General features: G+C 41.0%; 1 protein-coding gene across 1 annotated transcript in view; it reads right to left on the bottom strand.

Moving 5' to 3' along the window:
* Positions 1-1227: 1227 nt before the first annotated feature.
* Positions 1228-16702, bottom strand: part of LOC135714785 (probable ubiquitin carboxyl-terminal hydrolase FAF) — a gene marked incomplete at its 5' end in the record, with an annotated part of 97323 nt that continues 81848 nt past the window's right edge. The window contains one exon of the mRNA XM_065238154.1: positions 1228-2757. Within this exon, the coding sequence (XP_065094226.1) occupies positions 2710-2757 (48 nt within the window). The remainder of the gene's footprint in view (positions 2758-16702) is intronic.

The raw sequence follows: 16702 nt of genomic DNA on the forward strand, positions 1-16702 counted from the left end.
AATAAATGGAAAAATGCAAAAGTTGTTCCAATTTTGAAGCCGGATAAAAATCCAGCTGAAGCTTCTAGCTACCGTCCAATAAGTTTGCTTTCTTCAATAAGTAAACTTTTTGAAAAGATTATTTTAAATAGAATGATGCTTCACATTAATACGAATGCAGATGAGCAGTTTGGATTTCGCCATGGGTATTCAACTACTCATCAACTCTTAAGAGTTAACAATTTAATTCGTTCAAACAAATCTGAAGGCCACTCAACTGGAGTTGCTCATCTAGACATAGAAAAAGCATTCGACAGTGCAGTGTTGGAAAAGTTCGAGATATTTCACGAAGTTCACCAAGGGAAAAGTTCATGAGTCATAGTGATTTTTCGCGAACTTTTCCATCACTGCGACAGTGTTTGGCATGAAGGTTTGATTGTTAAATTGAAAAAGTTTAATTTTCCACTTTATATTATGAAATTACACTGGAGTCGCTTTTTACGCGGTTTTTTTTACACGGTTTTTTTTACGCGGTTTTTTTTACCTGGATTTCGAAATTTAAACGGTTTTGTTTTACGCGGATTTCGGAATTTACGCGGTTTTTTTTACGCGGATTTTGGTTTTTTTACGCGGATTTCAGAATTAACGCGGTATATCATTATACACTAGAGTCGCTTTTTACGCGGTTTTTTTACACGGTCTTTTTTTACGCGGTTTTTTTACGCGGATTTCGGAATTTACGCGGTTTTTTTACGCGGATTCCGGAATTTATGCGGTTTTTTTTTACGCGGTTTTTTTTACGCGGGACATATCACCCGCGTAAAAAGCTACTCCAGTGTAGTTCAAAATTATTTAACTGACAGAACTCTGCAGGTAAACTATAAAAATTCCAAATCTAATCGGCTACCTGTTAGAGCAGGAGTTCCTCAGGGTAGCGTTCTTGGGCCTACATTGTATAACATTTTCACTTCGGACCTCCCTGATTTGCCTCAGGGTTGCCACAAATCTTTGTTCGCTGATGACACAGGCATTTCCACTAAACGAAGAAGTCTTCGTGTTATTTGCAGCAGACTGCAGAAAAGTTTAGATATTTTCTCTTCTTATTTACAAAAATGGAAGATTTCTCCCAACGCTTCCAAAACTCAACTTATATATACAAAAAAAAAAGAAAAAAAAAAAATATATATATATATATATATATATATTTTTTTTTTTTATTTTTTTATTATTATAGTCACTCACACTCAGTTAACACTCTTGGGTCATTCGTGACTTGTCCGGGGGTGAGATTTGAACTCGTGACTTTGGCGTGAGAGGTATGGATGTTAACCACTACGCCGAGGTCGCCCCCAACTCAACTTATAATATTTCTACATAAGCCTAGTGCTTCCTTTTTGAAACCTAGTAGTAGTCACATAGTCACTATGAACGGTGTTCCAATTTCCTGGTCAAACCAAGTGAAATATCTTGGATTAATACTTGACCAAAAATTAACTTACTTTTAAAGATCACATTGAGGGCATTCAAGCCAAATGTAACAAATATATAAAATATTTGTATCCTCTTATAAACAGAAAATCCAAACTTTACTTAAACAAGTTTTTAGACCAGCCATGCTTAACGCTGTGCCAATATGGTCTAGTTGTTGCACTACCAGGAAACAAAAGCACTTCAAAGGATTCAGAACAAAGTTCTGAAGATGATTTTGAAGTTGCCTTCCTGGTACAGTACTACCGAAGTACATAGAATTTCGAATGTTGAGACTTTAGAACAAATGTCCAACAAAATAATTAATATTTTCAGGCAAAAATCGTTGCAATCCTCAATTGCAACGATTAATTCCCTTTATACTTAGATAAGATTTATTTTTAGTTTTTAGTTTTAAGATTTCAATTGTTATACTGACATGCAGGTTTAAAAAAAACCTGTTTAAAATACTGAATTGTCAAGGCAGGAACAATGTAAAAACACTTAGATATATATCATAACAATTAAGGCTGGTAAGTTACTGTAGTAACTGGAGCACCTAGGTTAAAATGAAATGTAATTTATTTTGAATTTGGAACAAATAAAGAGTTAAAAAAAAATAAAAAAAGGCTCAAAAGATTGAAATGTTGTGCAAATATAAATAATCCGAGATGCAACCGAAATAAGTTACGGGCCATATCGTCAACGATGGTAAAAAATACATTCTATGGGATATAACCACAAAATTGATGAAACGATGAGCATTTGTGAGTCATGCCGTAGCGTGATTGTAATTGTAATTGTAATTGTTCAGTGTATAGGCTGTGCCAACCGCTAAGTTGGCTTATCTAGGGACTAACCCCCTAGTCTATACACCTACTGTCCTTCCCGTTGCACTCGTCAGCTCGTGCGATACTCTAGACACACATGGGTGGTCGTATCCGGGTCCTCCCCTGGGTAGGCTCGTGTCCGTCCAGGTTCTGGTACATTAACTTATATCTATGCATGGTAATTATACTTTACAACTCACCTTTTGATTATAAATGTCGATAATGCTGAAACTATATGAATGTTAGTGATCATTATTAGGTGTGTGTTGCAGTGGAGTAGTAATTGAAGGAAATGAGGTTCTCATGTGGCTTTTGGGTAATTCTCAAATAAGTAAATCATGCAAGCACACACCTTTTACAATTCTTATCCAATTTACCAGTTCCGTCCAGTATAAATTGGCTGTTTCCAAATAGCCTAATCCTTTCTGACTACTTACTCTCTTACGTTTTCTCGCTTTTTTTCCTTCTTCCTATTGAAAATCTGGCCATGTTCCCATTTGTTCTCAGGTAGGTAATATTGGTACATGAAGGGATGAAAGAAATAAAACAAGTTAAGTGTGAGCCGCATGCGTTGGTTAGTCGTTTGGGTAATGGTGTTGTGTTCCCTATTTTATTTGCCTCTATTCAGCTCTCAGATCGCCCCCTCCCCCAAAACTATTATTGAAAAAAAAGAACCCATATTTGGTAACCTCTCGCGAGCTGCATAAGATATGAATAACAAACAAATCTAGAACGGGGCTTAAACATATAACATTTTCTAAGACTGATCATGATTAATATAGTATGAATAATGAGAATTGTATGAAGAAAAGACGATCCTAAAAGAAAGTTCCCTAGCAATAAAACTATTACTCTGTGCTAATATGAGTTATTTAAAAATGGGCATCCATACTCAGAAACTATACCCGACCTCAACAAACTGTACCGAAATCAGAACAGCTAAACTACTCGGTAAGATTTTAGCATTTCTATTTAATTGTATTAAACTATCTCACAGAGACCAGACGTTCAAGTTCGGTCAGAAACTTGTGTAGAGTTAAGTGGAAACGTTGCCGTTACGTAGCGCATCTCCTGATTTCCTCTATAAATTTATCACTTTCGACCAATTAGGCGCTAGTATCGATAAATTATCTGCTGAAAATCTATCACCACTTAGTGTCTAGTGTAAGTTTTGCAACGCCAGTGCCATCTGTTGTCAATGAGGGTTTTTAAGTGGGGAAGTCGCCGTTAGTGGCGCTTAAGTCGAATAGGAATCTTTACACAAGTTTTTAGAGAAATTTTGGAGCCTCAACGTCTGTTCTCTGTGGCTATCTTATATCGAGCTCTTTTCAATAATTGCAACATGTGAATAATGCAGAACAAGTTTAAAATTGTTCTAGAGCCAAATTGGTTTTGAATGAAAGTCAAACTACAAACGAACAGCTCAGCCGCTCTGAACCCTATGAAAATTATGCTTTCCCAATATGGTACATTCTCTCACTATAAACCTGTCATTTCTAGCCTATCTGAACTATTTTATAAATGGAAACCATAACATGGGTTACACTCCTCCTAAGCGGGTCCTCCGCATCCTATCTCTGTCTTATCTCAAATGCCAATGGTTTGAATGTATCAACATTGGAAATGACGTTCAAGCAAATAAACCCATACCCCACTCAATTGGCCAGTCTTCAGAATCGTCCAGTGGGCAGTGCGCTCTACACTCCAAGTTCCCTTTCTTTCAAATTTACCCCAAATTTTATATTTTACCCCTCTGAGTGTTGATTAATCACAATGAAACATTGTTACAGAGCACGGACTTGAGGTTACTACCCAACAAACAATTGCCTATTGAAGAAACGACTTCGTGACGATTTTATTCCACTTTATGCTTAATAATACTTGTATTATTTTCAATAATAACTTCTGTTCAGGCTTTGTTCACACAAATCTGGAGAATTTGTTCAACCACAACATCAAAATATTCGGTGTTGAATAAGGTATGTCGAGAAGCTTTTATTCGACTTACAAGAGTTGTAACAGAGCTTATTCGATCAATTTTTTAATTTTTCAGCGTTTATAAGACATCAATGCTTCCTTAAACAGCGATGGTATAAAGGTGTACACGAGAAGCTTAATTCCCTAATAAAAATGGTATGGTTAATTTGCTTAACGACGTGTTCTGGGTATCATCCAAACCATTTGTGGAATAGTTCAATGATTTGGGTTAACGTTCGTTTATGGTTGTTTTTTATTAGGGTTCTCATGTGAAATAATGTTTAATTAGACACTATTATACATTTATTAAATGATTATTCAACTACGGGATAATTAATCCGAAAATAAGAACGGCACAGAGCAGGGGTTTGTTCTCGTTAGTGATTGTTGTGTCATTATTTCTGTCGAAACACGCCACCCACCACACAATAATTTATTACATACATACATACACACACACATGTCGTTATATGGGATTCGAACCATGACCTGCCGATCACCAGCCGCTTGCCTTGCCATCTGAGCTATCCTAGATTACATCATATGAGCAGCTAAATAAGCAATAAAAGCTTGAATCTGAAAACCTATCAGCACTTCCAGCCGTAACTCTAGCTAATTCAAGGAGATGTAAGAATGATTAATTTATTTATAGTTGTTTAACATTAGACCAACGTTACCTCTCCATCTCTCTAATTTCGATAAAAAAGATGCTATTCTTTTCGAAAGATCTATAAATTGGTTGTCGTGAGTGAAACGATTTATGATTACGATTTAAATTAATTAGGCGTAGAAAATAAATAAAACAAAAAAGGGTTGAGGCTGGGATTGAACTCGCGACCTTCTACTTGGAAAGCGGAAACGGTAACCACTATGCTACCTATTTCGTTTTGAAGTTAGCCTGAAGCAGTGTTGTCGAATAATGAATCTAATACGTCGTTTATAAAGCATTTACAAATCATGTGATTACAACATGGACGCATAGTGGTATAAAAGCTACTATGCTGACTGTATTCACCTTTATACAGCAATATTGTGAAGCAATGCAATGGAACCTAGTAATGCAGCTAGAAAACAATTATTAGACGTATAATAAAGCATGTTATTAAATCAATGGAAACACACTTATCCAGTATGATATTAGATCAAACTTCTGGTGTTGAATCATGAAGACAGTCATCGTTTGCATAGATTTTAATAAGTATATTAATCAAATCAGAGCAATCAGCGGAATAAAGGCGCATCATCGATCTCAATGAGGTTTTCTGAGCACATAATTTGACAACCCGTTTTATTCAGCATTTTACACTGTTATAAAGCATTTATTCAATCTATATGCTTATTTGTGACTCTGAATTGTTTATTGAGCAGCATTGTGGAAAAATGAATCTAATACGTCGTTCATAAAGCATTTACAAAGCATTCAACTAAAACATGGACGCATAGTGGTACCAGAGCTATTTTGCTGACTGTATTCACCTTTATACAGCAATATTATAAAGGAATGCAATGAAATCTAATAATAGAGCTAGAAAACATTTATAAGACGTCTAATAAAGCATTTTATTAAAGCAATTGAAAACAGCCGAATTAAAGCGACAATGTATGTGCAAATTACACTTATTCAGTTTGTTATAAGATCAAACTTCTGGTTCTGAATCAGGAAGACAGTCAACGTTTATAAAGCTTTTAATAAGTAAATTAATCAGATCAGAGCAAACGGCGGAATAAAGGTGCATCTATCGATCTCGATGAGCTTTTTTCAGCACGTAATTCGACATTCTGTTTTATTCAGCATTGTACACTGTTATACAGCATTTATGCAATGTGTATGCTTATTTGTGACTTTGAATTGTTTGTTGGGTAGAGTATTAAATAATCCAGGTCCTATTTAGGATTATATCTGAAAAATCCAAATTTGGCCAACGCCCACCGATGAGCATTTGTGAGTCATGCCGTAGCGTGATATCTCATAATAGAAGTCCAGTTGTGAAAAAACGCCGATCGGTTGGAAATGATGTACCTAAATATCCAACCATCAACATAGTGATGATCCAGATCCATCAACGAGTGGCCATCAATCCGTAGATGAGCTAGGTAAGAACAGTCATCCTGATGATTCTATCAAGTTTTAACTGCAAAATCCTAATAGAACTTATTATTTTTTTTTCTTCTTTCCTCCAGATACGGTACTATCGGTTCCATCATTGGAGTCAGTTCCATCAGCATATGCAACGCCCATACAATGTTGAGAAGTTCAATGGCTTTGTGGAAACGTTGAATTTATCTCCAATTTCATCGAGGAAGATACAGCAGACATTAGCAAAGTAGAGGCATACGTAGAAATGATTGTGTAGCTAAAGGAGAAGTTCAATTCCCCCTACAGCTGACAGAAAAGATCAGATAACAGTATTATCAGTATTGCCAAAGTCTTTGTCCGTGAATAAAGTCGTAGCAGAATTCAACGCACGAACGTACATGGTAAAGCAGGTGAAGAGCCTTGTTAATGAGCAGGGTATTCTTAGCACACCCAATAAAAGAAGTGGGCATGGGATCAACGATGATACAAAAAAAAAAAATAGTTAGGGAATTTTTTGATTACAATGATATTAGTAGATCTATGCCCGGAACAAATGATTTTGTTTCCGGGTTAAGAAATAGACGAAAAGAAAACGTTTAAAAACGACTGTTAATGATGTCCCTCAAAGAAGCGTACATGATTTTTGTTGATAAATATAAAGATATTAATATTGGTTTCACTGTATTTACACAATTGCGACCAAAACATTGCATTTTGCTTGATTCTACTGGAATCCATAATGTATGTATTTGTAAAATTTATGAAAATGTAAAATAAATGATCAAAAGTTTAAGAATTATGTCACAAGATACAATAATAGAAAAAATGCATTGTAATATTTCAACAAAAACAACTGATCGCTTTTTCCGTGCTTATGAAAAGTGTGCTTCCAATGAACATATTGAAGAGGAATTTACTTTGCTATTAGAATCAAATGAGAAACAAGATGTTGTCTTTCAACAGTGGCTGAATACTGATCGTTGTAATTTGGAAACGATTATCAAGCATGTTGATGAATTTGTTCTATATCTCGTTGATTAAATTAACAAATGACTTTATTTACAAACAACAGTCTTCTTTTCTAAGAAATAAAAAAGAATTATCCAAAACGCTGCTCAAGGATATCACTGGAATAATTCTCAACCAACAATACATAGGGGAATTTACGTATTCTCGTCAATCTAAGCAGCTTCCGCACTTCTATTAGCATTTTCTCAGTGTCACGCACACATATGACGTGTCTGTTTGTTTACATTCATCTGCTGCTAGCTACTCTATCCATTCCAACCAACAACACTGTCCAAAACGGTTTGAAAACGTTATTAAGGCGCTCCAAACTTCTCAGGTGAGTGTGACTATTGTCGGCAGCCTCTTTTACTTCGGCAACATTTCCGTTTAAACTGCCTGTAAACCAGCTGTTCTATTATCGGCCTCGAAATCAGCCGTATTTTGATGTGCTTATGTTTCTTTTGCAGAAACACCTGTCATAACAGGTTTGCTCAGTCGTAAAAATGTATTAGGATGGAAGTTGAAAGACTAAGGAATCGTTTAAATACATTATGCGAAGTGTTTTAGTGAGAAAATACATCGAAATTAACGTTTAAATTGTCGTTGCCGAAAACAGTCGATGGCTGCCGAAGCCATCATTTACCCTACATCCATTTGAAGCTTATTATAAGAAAGACGATAAACTTGAAAATGTTAGCTTCATTATCATATCAGGAGTAATGACTCACGATACAGTTGCAGTTTAGTTGTTCATATAATAAATGATAGATTTTAAAATTACTTTTGTGTCAGATGGGGCAGCATCACAATACAAAAATAAAAAAATAAAAAATAAACTTTTCTAGTCTGTGTAGATTTTAGTCAAAGCATGGATTAGAAGAAGAATGGCATTTTTTTTTGCAACGTATCATGGAAAAGGTCCCTGTGGTGCCATTGGTGTCACTCTCAAGAGAATGGCAAAGAGAGCTACAGGGGTTGTGAGAAATATAGGGTACTAGCAAAATTTTGTCCAACTTTGGACTGTTGTAACTTCGTTAAATATTGTTCGATTTTCAATCTTCAAAAAACATTCGACTAGAAAACTAATCAAATTTTATGGTGAGGCAATGGAAGTGACCATGGTTACCGGATACCGGAGATATTCCGGGTTTCCTGAGGGCATGTCTAAATTGCTAAATTTGTGATGAGTTTTTCTCAGGGTGTCCGTTACTAATCTGTGTTTTTGTTCATACGCCAAAAATAGAACCATTTCCAAAACAAATGACGCACCAAGAGCTAAAATCGGCTCAGAATCAACCAAGATATGGCCATTTCCCTGGAATCGGTCCTGAGGGAGGGTTCTGAGTGCGGTCAGTTCTTTCATTCATTCAAAACATGCCGTGCGACACCTCTTTCTTCATAGTTTTTTTTACCAATAGGCTTTCTATAGACTTTGAATAGATCATTTACTACATTGGCCTCGGGGGAACCAGTAGTAGGGGACAAATTCATTTTTACAAAAATCATGCCGTGTGACACCTTTTTTTTCATGGTTTTTCATCAGTAGGATTTCTTAAGACTTTAAATGGATTATTAACCACATTGGCCACTTCCGGAACCACCGAAGTAGGGTACAATTTCATTTTTACACCAAAATATGCCATGCGACACCTCTTTCTTCATGGTTTTTCATCAGTAGGCTTTCTATAGACTTTGAATGGATCATTGACCGCATTGGCCACTTCTGGAACCACCGAAGTACCGCCGGGGGAACCTGTAGTAGAGGACAATTGCATTATTACACCAAAAAATGCCGTACAACACCTCTTTCTTCGTGGTTTTTTATCCGTAGGCTTTCTATGGACTTGGAATTGATCATTGACCACATTGGCCACTTCCGGAAACACCGGAGTACCCCCGAGGGAACCTGTAGTAGGGGACAACAGGCATGGAAAATCATTTGCATTCATTTCGTGCATTCATTTACATTCATTTGACCCTAACTTTTCTCATCAACAGAATCCTGCAAAATAATGTATGGAGCTTTTGTAGGTTTTGTTATTAGCTACAACTTTTGTTATCATTTCAAATACTTATCTCTTATGCATGATGAACCAGAGCGAACAGAAGCTGCTACTGTTATTCAATGAATGTATTTTACATTCACTTAAAAACAGTAACAAGTTCTGCCCGCTCTAATTCGTGATGCATAGGAGATACAGATGGGCAAAAGTTGTAGCTAATAACAAAACCTACAAAAACTCCATACATTATTTTTCAGAATTCTGTTGATTAAAAAAATGTTAGAAGCAAATGAATGTAAATGAATGCATGAAATGAATGCAAATAATTTTCGATGCCTGGGGGACAATTCCATTATTACACCAAAACATGCCGTACGACACCTCTTTCTTCATGGTTTTACATCAGTAGGATTTCTATAGGCTTTAAATGAATCATTGATCGCATTGACCACTATCGGAACAACCGGAATGCCCCCAGGAAACCATAAGTAGGGGACAATTTCATTTTTACACCAAAACATGCCGTGTGACAGCTCGTTCTCCATGGTTTTGCATCAGTAGGCTTTCTATAAAGTTGAATTGGATCATTAATTACATTGGCCACCTCGGAACCACCGAAATGCCCTCCGGGAAACCTGCAGTAGGTGACAATATTGTATGTTTACGCCAAACTGTGGCATACGATAGCTCTTTCTCATGGTTTTTCATCAGTAGGCTTTCTATAAACTTTAATTGGATCATTGATCACATTTCCCGCTCACTGAACCACCAAGAGGCCCCACGGAAACCTGTAGCAGGGGACAATTGCATTTTTACACCAAAACATTCCGTATGGCAGCTCTTTCTTCACGGTTTTTCATCAAAAGACTTTTTAGAGACTTGAATTGGATCATTGACTAGATTGGCTGCTCTCCGCACAACCGGGATGTCTCTGGGGGAGGGATCCCTTTAGCAGGGGACAATTACATGTTTGAACCAAAATGTGCCGTGCAACAGCTCTTTCTTCATGATTTTTCATCAAAAAGGTTTCTGTAGAAGTGGATTATTAACCATATTGGCCAGTTTCGAAACCATCGAGATGCCCCCGGGGAACCTATAGCAGAGGTCAATTATAACTAACCTGCCAATCGTCGGCGTCCGCCTTAAGAACGCCTCTAACTTAGCTATCGGCTGTGCGTACCTGCCCTGCGGACGGATAGCCAATCTGGATGGGGTCTTAAGTGCAGTTATTTCCAAGTTTCCGGAACCGCGGCTCTTCGTCGGCGACATCAACGGGCACCATCCGGACTGGGGCAGCCCTCGCCCAGATCCCAGAGGCTCTATCCTGGCGAGCATTTTTGAGAGAGAGGACTTGGTGGTGCTGAACGATGGCGCTCCCACCTTCTTTAATGGACGGCACACCACCGCGATCGACATTGCCACTGCCAGCCGATCTATCGTAGACAAAGCACAGTGGAATATCTGTACCGACCTGCACGGTAGTGACCACTACCCAATCCGCATACAGCTTTTCGTAGGTGCGGTCCCCCCAACGACCCGGAGACCCAGGTGGCGCTTCGAGGAAGCCGACTGGGACGCTTTCAGGGAGAAATCCGACGCTCTCTTTCAGCAACGCGAACCGAACGATATCTCCAGCTTCACGGAAGTACTATACGACGCTGCAACACTATCCATCCCAAGGACTGGTAGCGTACCCGGGCGAAAAGCCCTACGTTGGTGGAACGAGGATACCAAATGTGCGGTAAAAGCACGATGCAAAGCCCTACGCCGGCTTAAGCGCCTAGCCTTAGACGATCCTGGTAGGGAGGAAGCGCTGAAGGTCTACCGAGAACGCCATCTCTCGTGCAGACAGGTGATCCGCGACGCGAAGCGATCCAGCTGGATGGACTTCCTGGATTCAATCGATGAATCCCAATCGTCGAGCGACTTGTGGAATCGCGTCAACGCTCTCAGTGGCAAGCGGCGATCCACTCCACCTACTATCCAAGCTCATGGCAACACGATCTCAGAACCGAAGGACATCGCTGACAATTTAGGGAACTATTTTGCCGGCCTGTCCGCTATCAGGGGCTACGACAGCGATTTCGTCCAGCGCGTCAAACCTTCCACAAGCAGCATTCGCGACCTGCGAATTCCATCCGATGTCCCTTCCCTCCAGATCAACGATGCTCTTACCTTCCGGGAGCTTCAGTTCGCCCTCGGCAGCAGTACTGGTAAATCTGCCGGGCCGGACGAGATTGGATACCCGGTGTTAAAAAACCTCTCCCTCGACGGAAAAACGAGGCTACTCGCTCTCTTCAACGACCTATGGCTCACTGACTCGTACCCGGACCTCTGGAAACAAAGCCTGGTAGTGCCCATTCCAAAGATCAACGCGGCGAGTGGAGAAGCCTCCTCCTTTAGGCCGATTGCGCTCACTTGCTGCGCGGCAAAAGTGATGGAGAGAATGGTAAATCGTCGACTTAGGCAGTTCCTGGAGTCAAACAGTCTCCTTGACGAACGGCAGCATGCATTCCGACAAGGACACGGCTCCTCCACTTACTTTGCAGCCCTCGGAAATGTACTCAAGGAAGCCCAGGACAACGGTCACCATGCGGAGTTAGTATCCCTTGATATTTCAAAGGCGTTCAACAGGACTTGGACGCCCGGCGTCATCAGGCAGCTCATCGGCTGGGGCCTGAAAGGCCACATCACACATTTTGTACGGAATTTCCTCCTTGATCGTACCTTCCAGGTGACTGTCGGGAACACTCGATCGGATCCGTTCCCCGAGGAAACTGGAGTGCCCCAGGGATCCGTCATAGCGGTAACGCTATTCCTGGTGGCAATGAACGGGGTGTTCAGCCGACTGCCCAAGAACGTGCACGTAATCGTCTATGCCGATGACATACTCATCGTCGTAACGGGACGAACGACTATACGGACCAGGAATATAGCCCAAGCAGCTGTCTCCGCCGTCAGCAGGTGGGCGCTTTCTGTTGGTTTTCAGCTCTCCGCACCAAAGAGTGTACGGTGCCATATCTGCCACTCGGGTCATCTGATTCGGGGACCACCGATCACCATCCAGGACCATCCAATTCCGCTTAAGAAAACAGTCCGCGTTCTGGGGGTAGTTCTGGATCGGACTCTAAGTTTCGACCAACACTTAGTGAAAGAAAACTGCCGTAGCCGCATCAACATCGTCAGGACAATCTCCCGTCCGCACCGCTCCAGTAACCGCGAGATCCGCCTTCGTGTCGCCCGGGCTGTTATCGACAGTCGACTTTTCTACGGCCTCGAAATTACCTGCTTAGCCACCGAGAAGCTGAACGGCATCCTCGCTCCGGTATACAATACCTACGTACGCATCGTATCCGGCCTCCTACCTTCCACGCCCGCAGACGCCGCTTGTGCAGAAACCGGAGTCCTCCCTTTCCGCTATCGATCTGCTGCAGCCTCTGCCACCAAAGCCGCTGCCCTCGCTGCTAAGACATCCGGGAACGATAGGGTCTTTCTCCTCAACGAGGGGAACAGAGCCCTCCGCACTGCAGCCAACGTAGACCTCCCCCCGGTGGCCAGGGTCCACTGGCATGGAGAGAAAAGTTGGCGATCAAACGTTATCAAAATAGATAAGCGGATTAAGAGAGGATTCCAAGCCGGAGATAACTCTGTAGCGTTGAGGCGCTCTGTTGCAGAACTTCTTAGGTCGGTTTATCCGGGGCACGTTCATCGCTTTACGGACGGATCGCGATCACGGGCCGGAGTGGGACTCGGAGTGGCAGGACCAAACACCGCAACAAGTCAAAGTCTTCCGGAGGAGTGTTCCGTTTTTTCCGCAGAAGCCGCTGCTGTTCTTGACGCAGCCATCACTCCTGCAGATCAACCGATCCTTGTGCTAACGGACTCACACAGCGTCATCCAGGCGCTGGAAGCCGAAGCCCCGAGCCACCCCTGGATACAAGCCATTACACGTTTTGCTCCACCCTCAACCGTTTTTACGTGGATTCCCGGGCACTGCGGTGTTCCTGGAAACGAGGCAGCGGACAGGCTGGCGGGATCTGGTCCATCCGGACCCCGCTTCACCAGGAACGTACCACTCCTAGACGTCAGGCGTTGGATTGCGAATATCATCATGGAAGCCTGGCAGGAGGAATGGTTTCAGTCACGCACCACCCTCCTGAGAAAGATCAAAGAAACCGTACGACCTTGGCAAGACAGCCACAAGTACAAAGACCAGCGGATTATTTCAAGACTCCGGACCGGCCATGCGAGGATTTCCCACAATTTTGGTGGGACACCCTTCCACAAGGTTTGTCCAATCTGCAGCATCCCTGCCTCGGTGGAACACGTGCTGTGTGTCTGCCCAGAGTTTCAGAGGCTACGCGAACAACACCGACTCCCAGAGAGCATCAGGGAGCTACTTGGCAACGACCCCTCGACGTTGACTGCGCTGATTGCATTCTTGAAGGACGCTCACCTATACAACCAAATCTAGCCCTCTCGTCGTGGGCTGCGCTGTCCGTGTTCTTTCACCTTCCTATTTTCCTGCCGTCGGGGTATCTCTGCCGGACTGGGGCACTGTCTCTTACGGTGGAGCTCTACCTTGTTCGCGCATCCATTCCTCACCACAGTCCCGATGTAACTCCCACTTTACATTAAGTTTTTTAAAATGTTGTCTGTCCCTTTTGGTGGGTAATCAGAGCCAGTTGTACGTTATGTAATGATAGACTGAAACGCTTTCTTTCGAGGCAGGCCCTAAGCCTGACCCTCGATTATCAAATGTGATGAACTAGCCTACGGCTAAAAATCACAAAAATAAAGAAAAAAAAAAAAAAATTATATATTTACACCAATACATGCCGTACGACAGCTCTTTTTTCATTACTTTTCGTCAACATGTAAGATGTGACGATATGAAAAGATATGAAAAGTTTCGTATACACCGATGAAAATTCAATAATAACATTGAGAAAGATTTTTTCGGAAGCAAGGATTCGCCTTGGACTCGTCTGGGAATTGAATCGTACGGTTTATGAATTGTTTCAATAGGTATTTAATACCAATCGTCAATCAAAAGTTTTTCCCAACTTTTTTACAGACGTCGATGGTGGGAGCACGCTCCTCACTCAAATGGGAAAGCAACGAAAAACAACGCATTTTACTCCAGGGGTGCATTTTAGTTCATCCTTACATAAAATTCAAATTTTGCTTTTGTCTGTGTTCATGTGACTATACTCACACGCTGCGAGTATGTAGTAAGATCAGATTGAAAAAGAGAAAAAGACAAAGATGCATATTCATTCTTTGCGATTCGTTATGAAAATGTAAACAATGAACATTGCGACCAAGATAATCATAGCATAGCCTTGATGTTGACTTGCATCTGTATTAGTATTTCGAAAATCAGCTGATAACCTGTTTTCCAGTTGTTGTGATCCATTCAATGCTATAGAAAGCCTACTGATGCAAAACCATGAAGAAAGAAGTGTCGCATGGCATGTTTTGGTGTAAAAATGAAATTTTACCCTACTGCAGGTTCCCCGGGGGTACTTCGGTGGTTACGGAAGTGGCCAATGTGGTCAATAATCCATTTAGAGTTTTTAAGAATCCTACTGATGAAAAACCATGAAAAAAGAGGTGTCACACGGCATGATTATTGAAAAAAATGAATTTGTTCCCTACTACAGGTTCCCCCGAAGGCACTCCGGTGGTTCCGAAAGTGGCCAATGTAGTCAATGATCCATTTAAAGTGTATAGAAAGCCTATTGGTAAAAAACCATGAAGAAAGAGGTGTCACATGGCATACACCAAAAAATTCTGAATTTTACTGGCGATGTAAACATCCATGCATGCAAACATTCATACATATAATCTTCCTTTTCACGTAAACTAGCAGCTTGCAAGAAATGTTGCAAATAAAAGTGGACAGTTGCATACAATATATGGAATATTGCATGACATGTCTCATAAATTTACACGATCTATCATCTAAACTTGTATGATATATGACGCTCCATTTATGTGCATCATAGTAACGGAAATTTACACTACTTTTTTTTGCTGTGCATGTTTTGGTGTAAACATGCAATTTTCCCCTACTGCAGGTGCCTACGGGGGTACTCCAGTGGTTCCGGAAGTGGTCAATGTAGCCAATGATCCATTCAAAGTCTATAGAAAGCCTACTGATGAAAAACCATGAAGAAAGAGGTGTCACACGGCATGATTTTTGTAAAAATGAATTTTCCCCTACTACAGGTTCCCCCGGGCGTACTCCGGTGGTTCCGGAAGTGGCCAATGTGATCAATAATCCAATTAAAGTCTTTAGAAATCCTACTGATGAAAAACCATGAAGAAAGAGGTGTCACACGGCATCATTTTTGTAAAAATGAATTTGTCTCCTACTACAGGTTCCCCCGAGGGCACTCCGGTGGTTCCGGAAGTGGCCAATGTGGTCAGTGCTCCATTTAAAGTCTATAGAAAGCCTATTGGTAAAAAAAACCATGAAGAAAGAGGTGTCACATGGCATGTTTAGAGTGAATGAAAGAACTGATCGCACTCAGAACCCTCCCTCATGACCGATTCCAGGGAAATGGTTATATCTCGGTTGATTCTGAGTCGATTTTAGCTCTTGGTACGTCATTTGTTTTGGATATGGTTCTATTTTTGGCGTATGAACAAAACACACAGTTTAGTAACGGACACTCTGAGAAAAACTCATCACAAATTTAGCAATTTAGACATGCCCTCAGGAAACCCGGAATATCTCCGGTATCCGGTAACCATGGTCACTTCCATTGCCTCACCATAAAACTTGATTAGTTTTTAGTCGAATGTTCTTGAAGATTAAAAATCGAACAATATTCAACGAAGTTTCAACATTTTGCTAGTACCTATTTCTCACAACCCCTGTAGTCTTGCTCGAGATTATGGAAACACCATAACAACTCCACGAGAATTATATAAAGGGTGTCCACGATGAAATTGCCACACTATGAAATTGCTCTAACTTTTTAACCGTTGGGTAGAATTTAATGCAAATTTGGGTGGATTTAGTTCATAGTGCATTATTTACATCCTGCAAGTTTTAAAGTCCTGTGATCAAAACTCGCGGAAATGGAGTCGAAAGATCAGCTCGTGCGTGATAAAATCTTGCGCATTCATCACGAGAACAAGGATCTCTCGCATCGTTCCATCGCTAAAACGTTGGGAATCGCGAATTCCACGGTGTCGCGAGTGATTAAGCGGTTCGAGGAACGGTTGACCACCGATCGGAAGCCCAGAAGTGAAGGAAAAAGTATTCCGTACAACACCAAAAATCACAACCGCGTAGTTGGGGCCTTCAACCGAAATCCGAACGCCTCCGTTAGGGATGTGGCTAAGAA

The sequence above is a fragment of the Ochlerotatus camptorhynchus genome, unplaced genomic scaffold, assembly GCF_037179485.1.
Source record: "Ochlerotatus camptorhynchus isolate MF236.1 unplaced genomic scaffold, CSIRO-AGI_Acam_v1.1 ptg000718l, whole genome shotgun sequence".
Taxonomy (NCBI): domain Eukaryota; kingdom Metazoa; phylum Arthropoda; class Insecta; order Diptera; family Culicidae; genus Ochlerotatus; species Ochlerotatus camptorhynchus.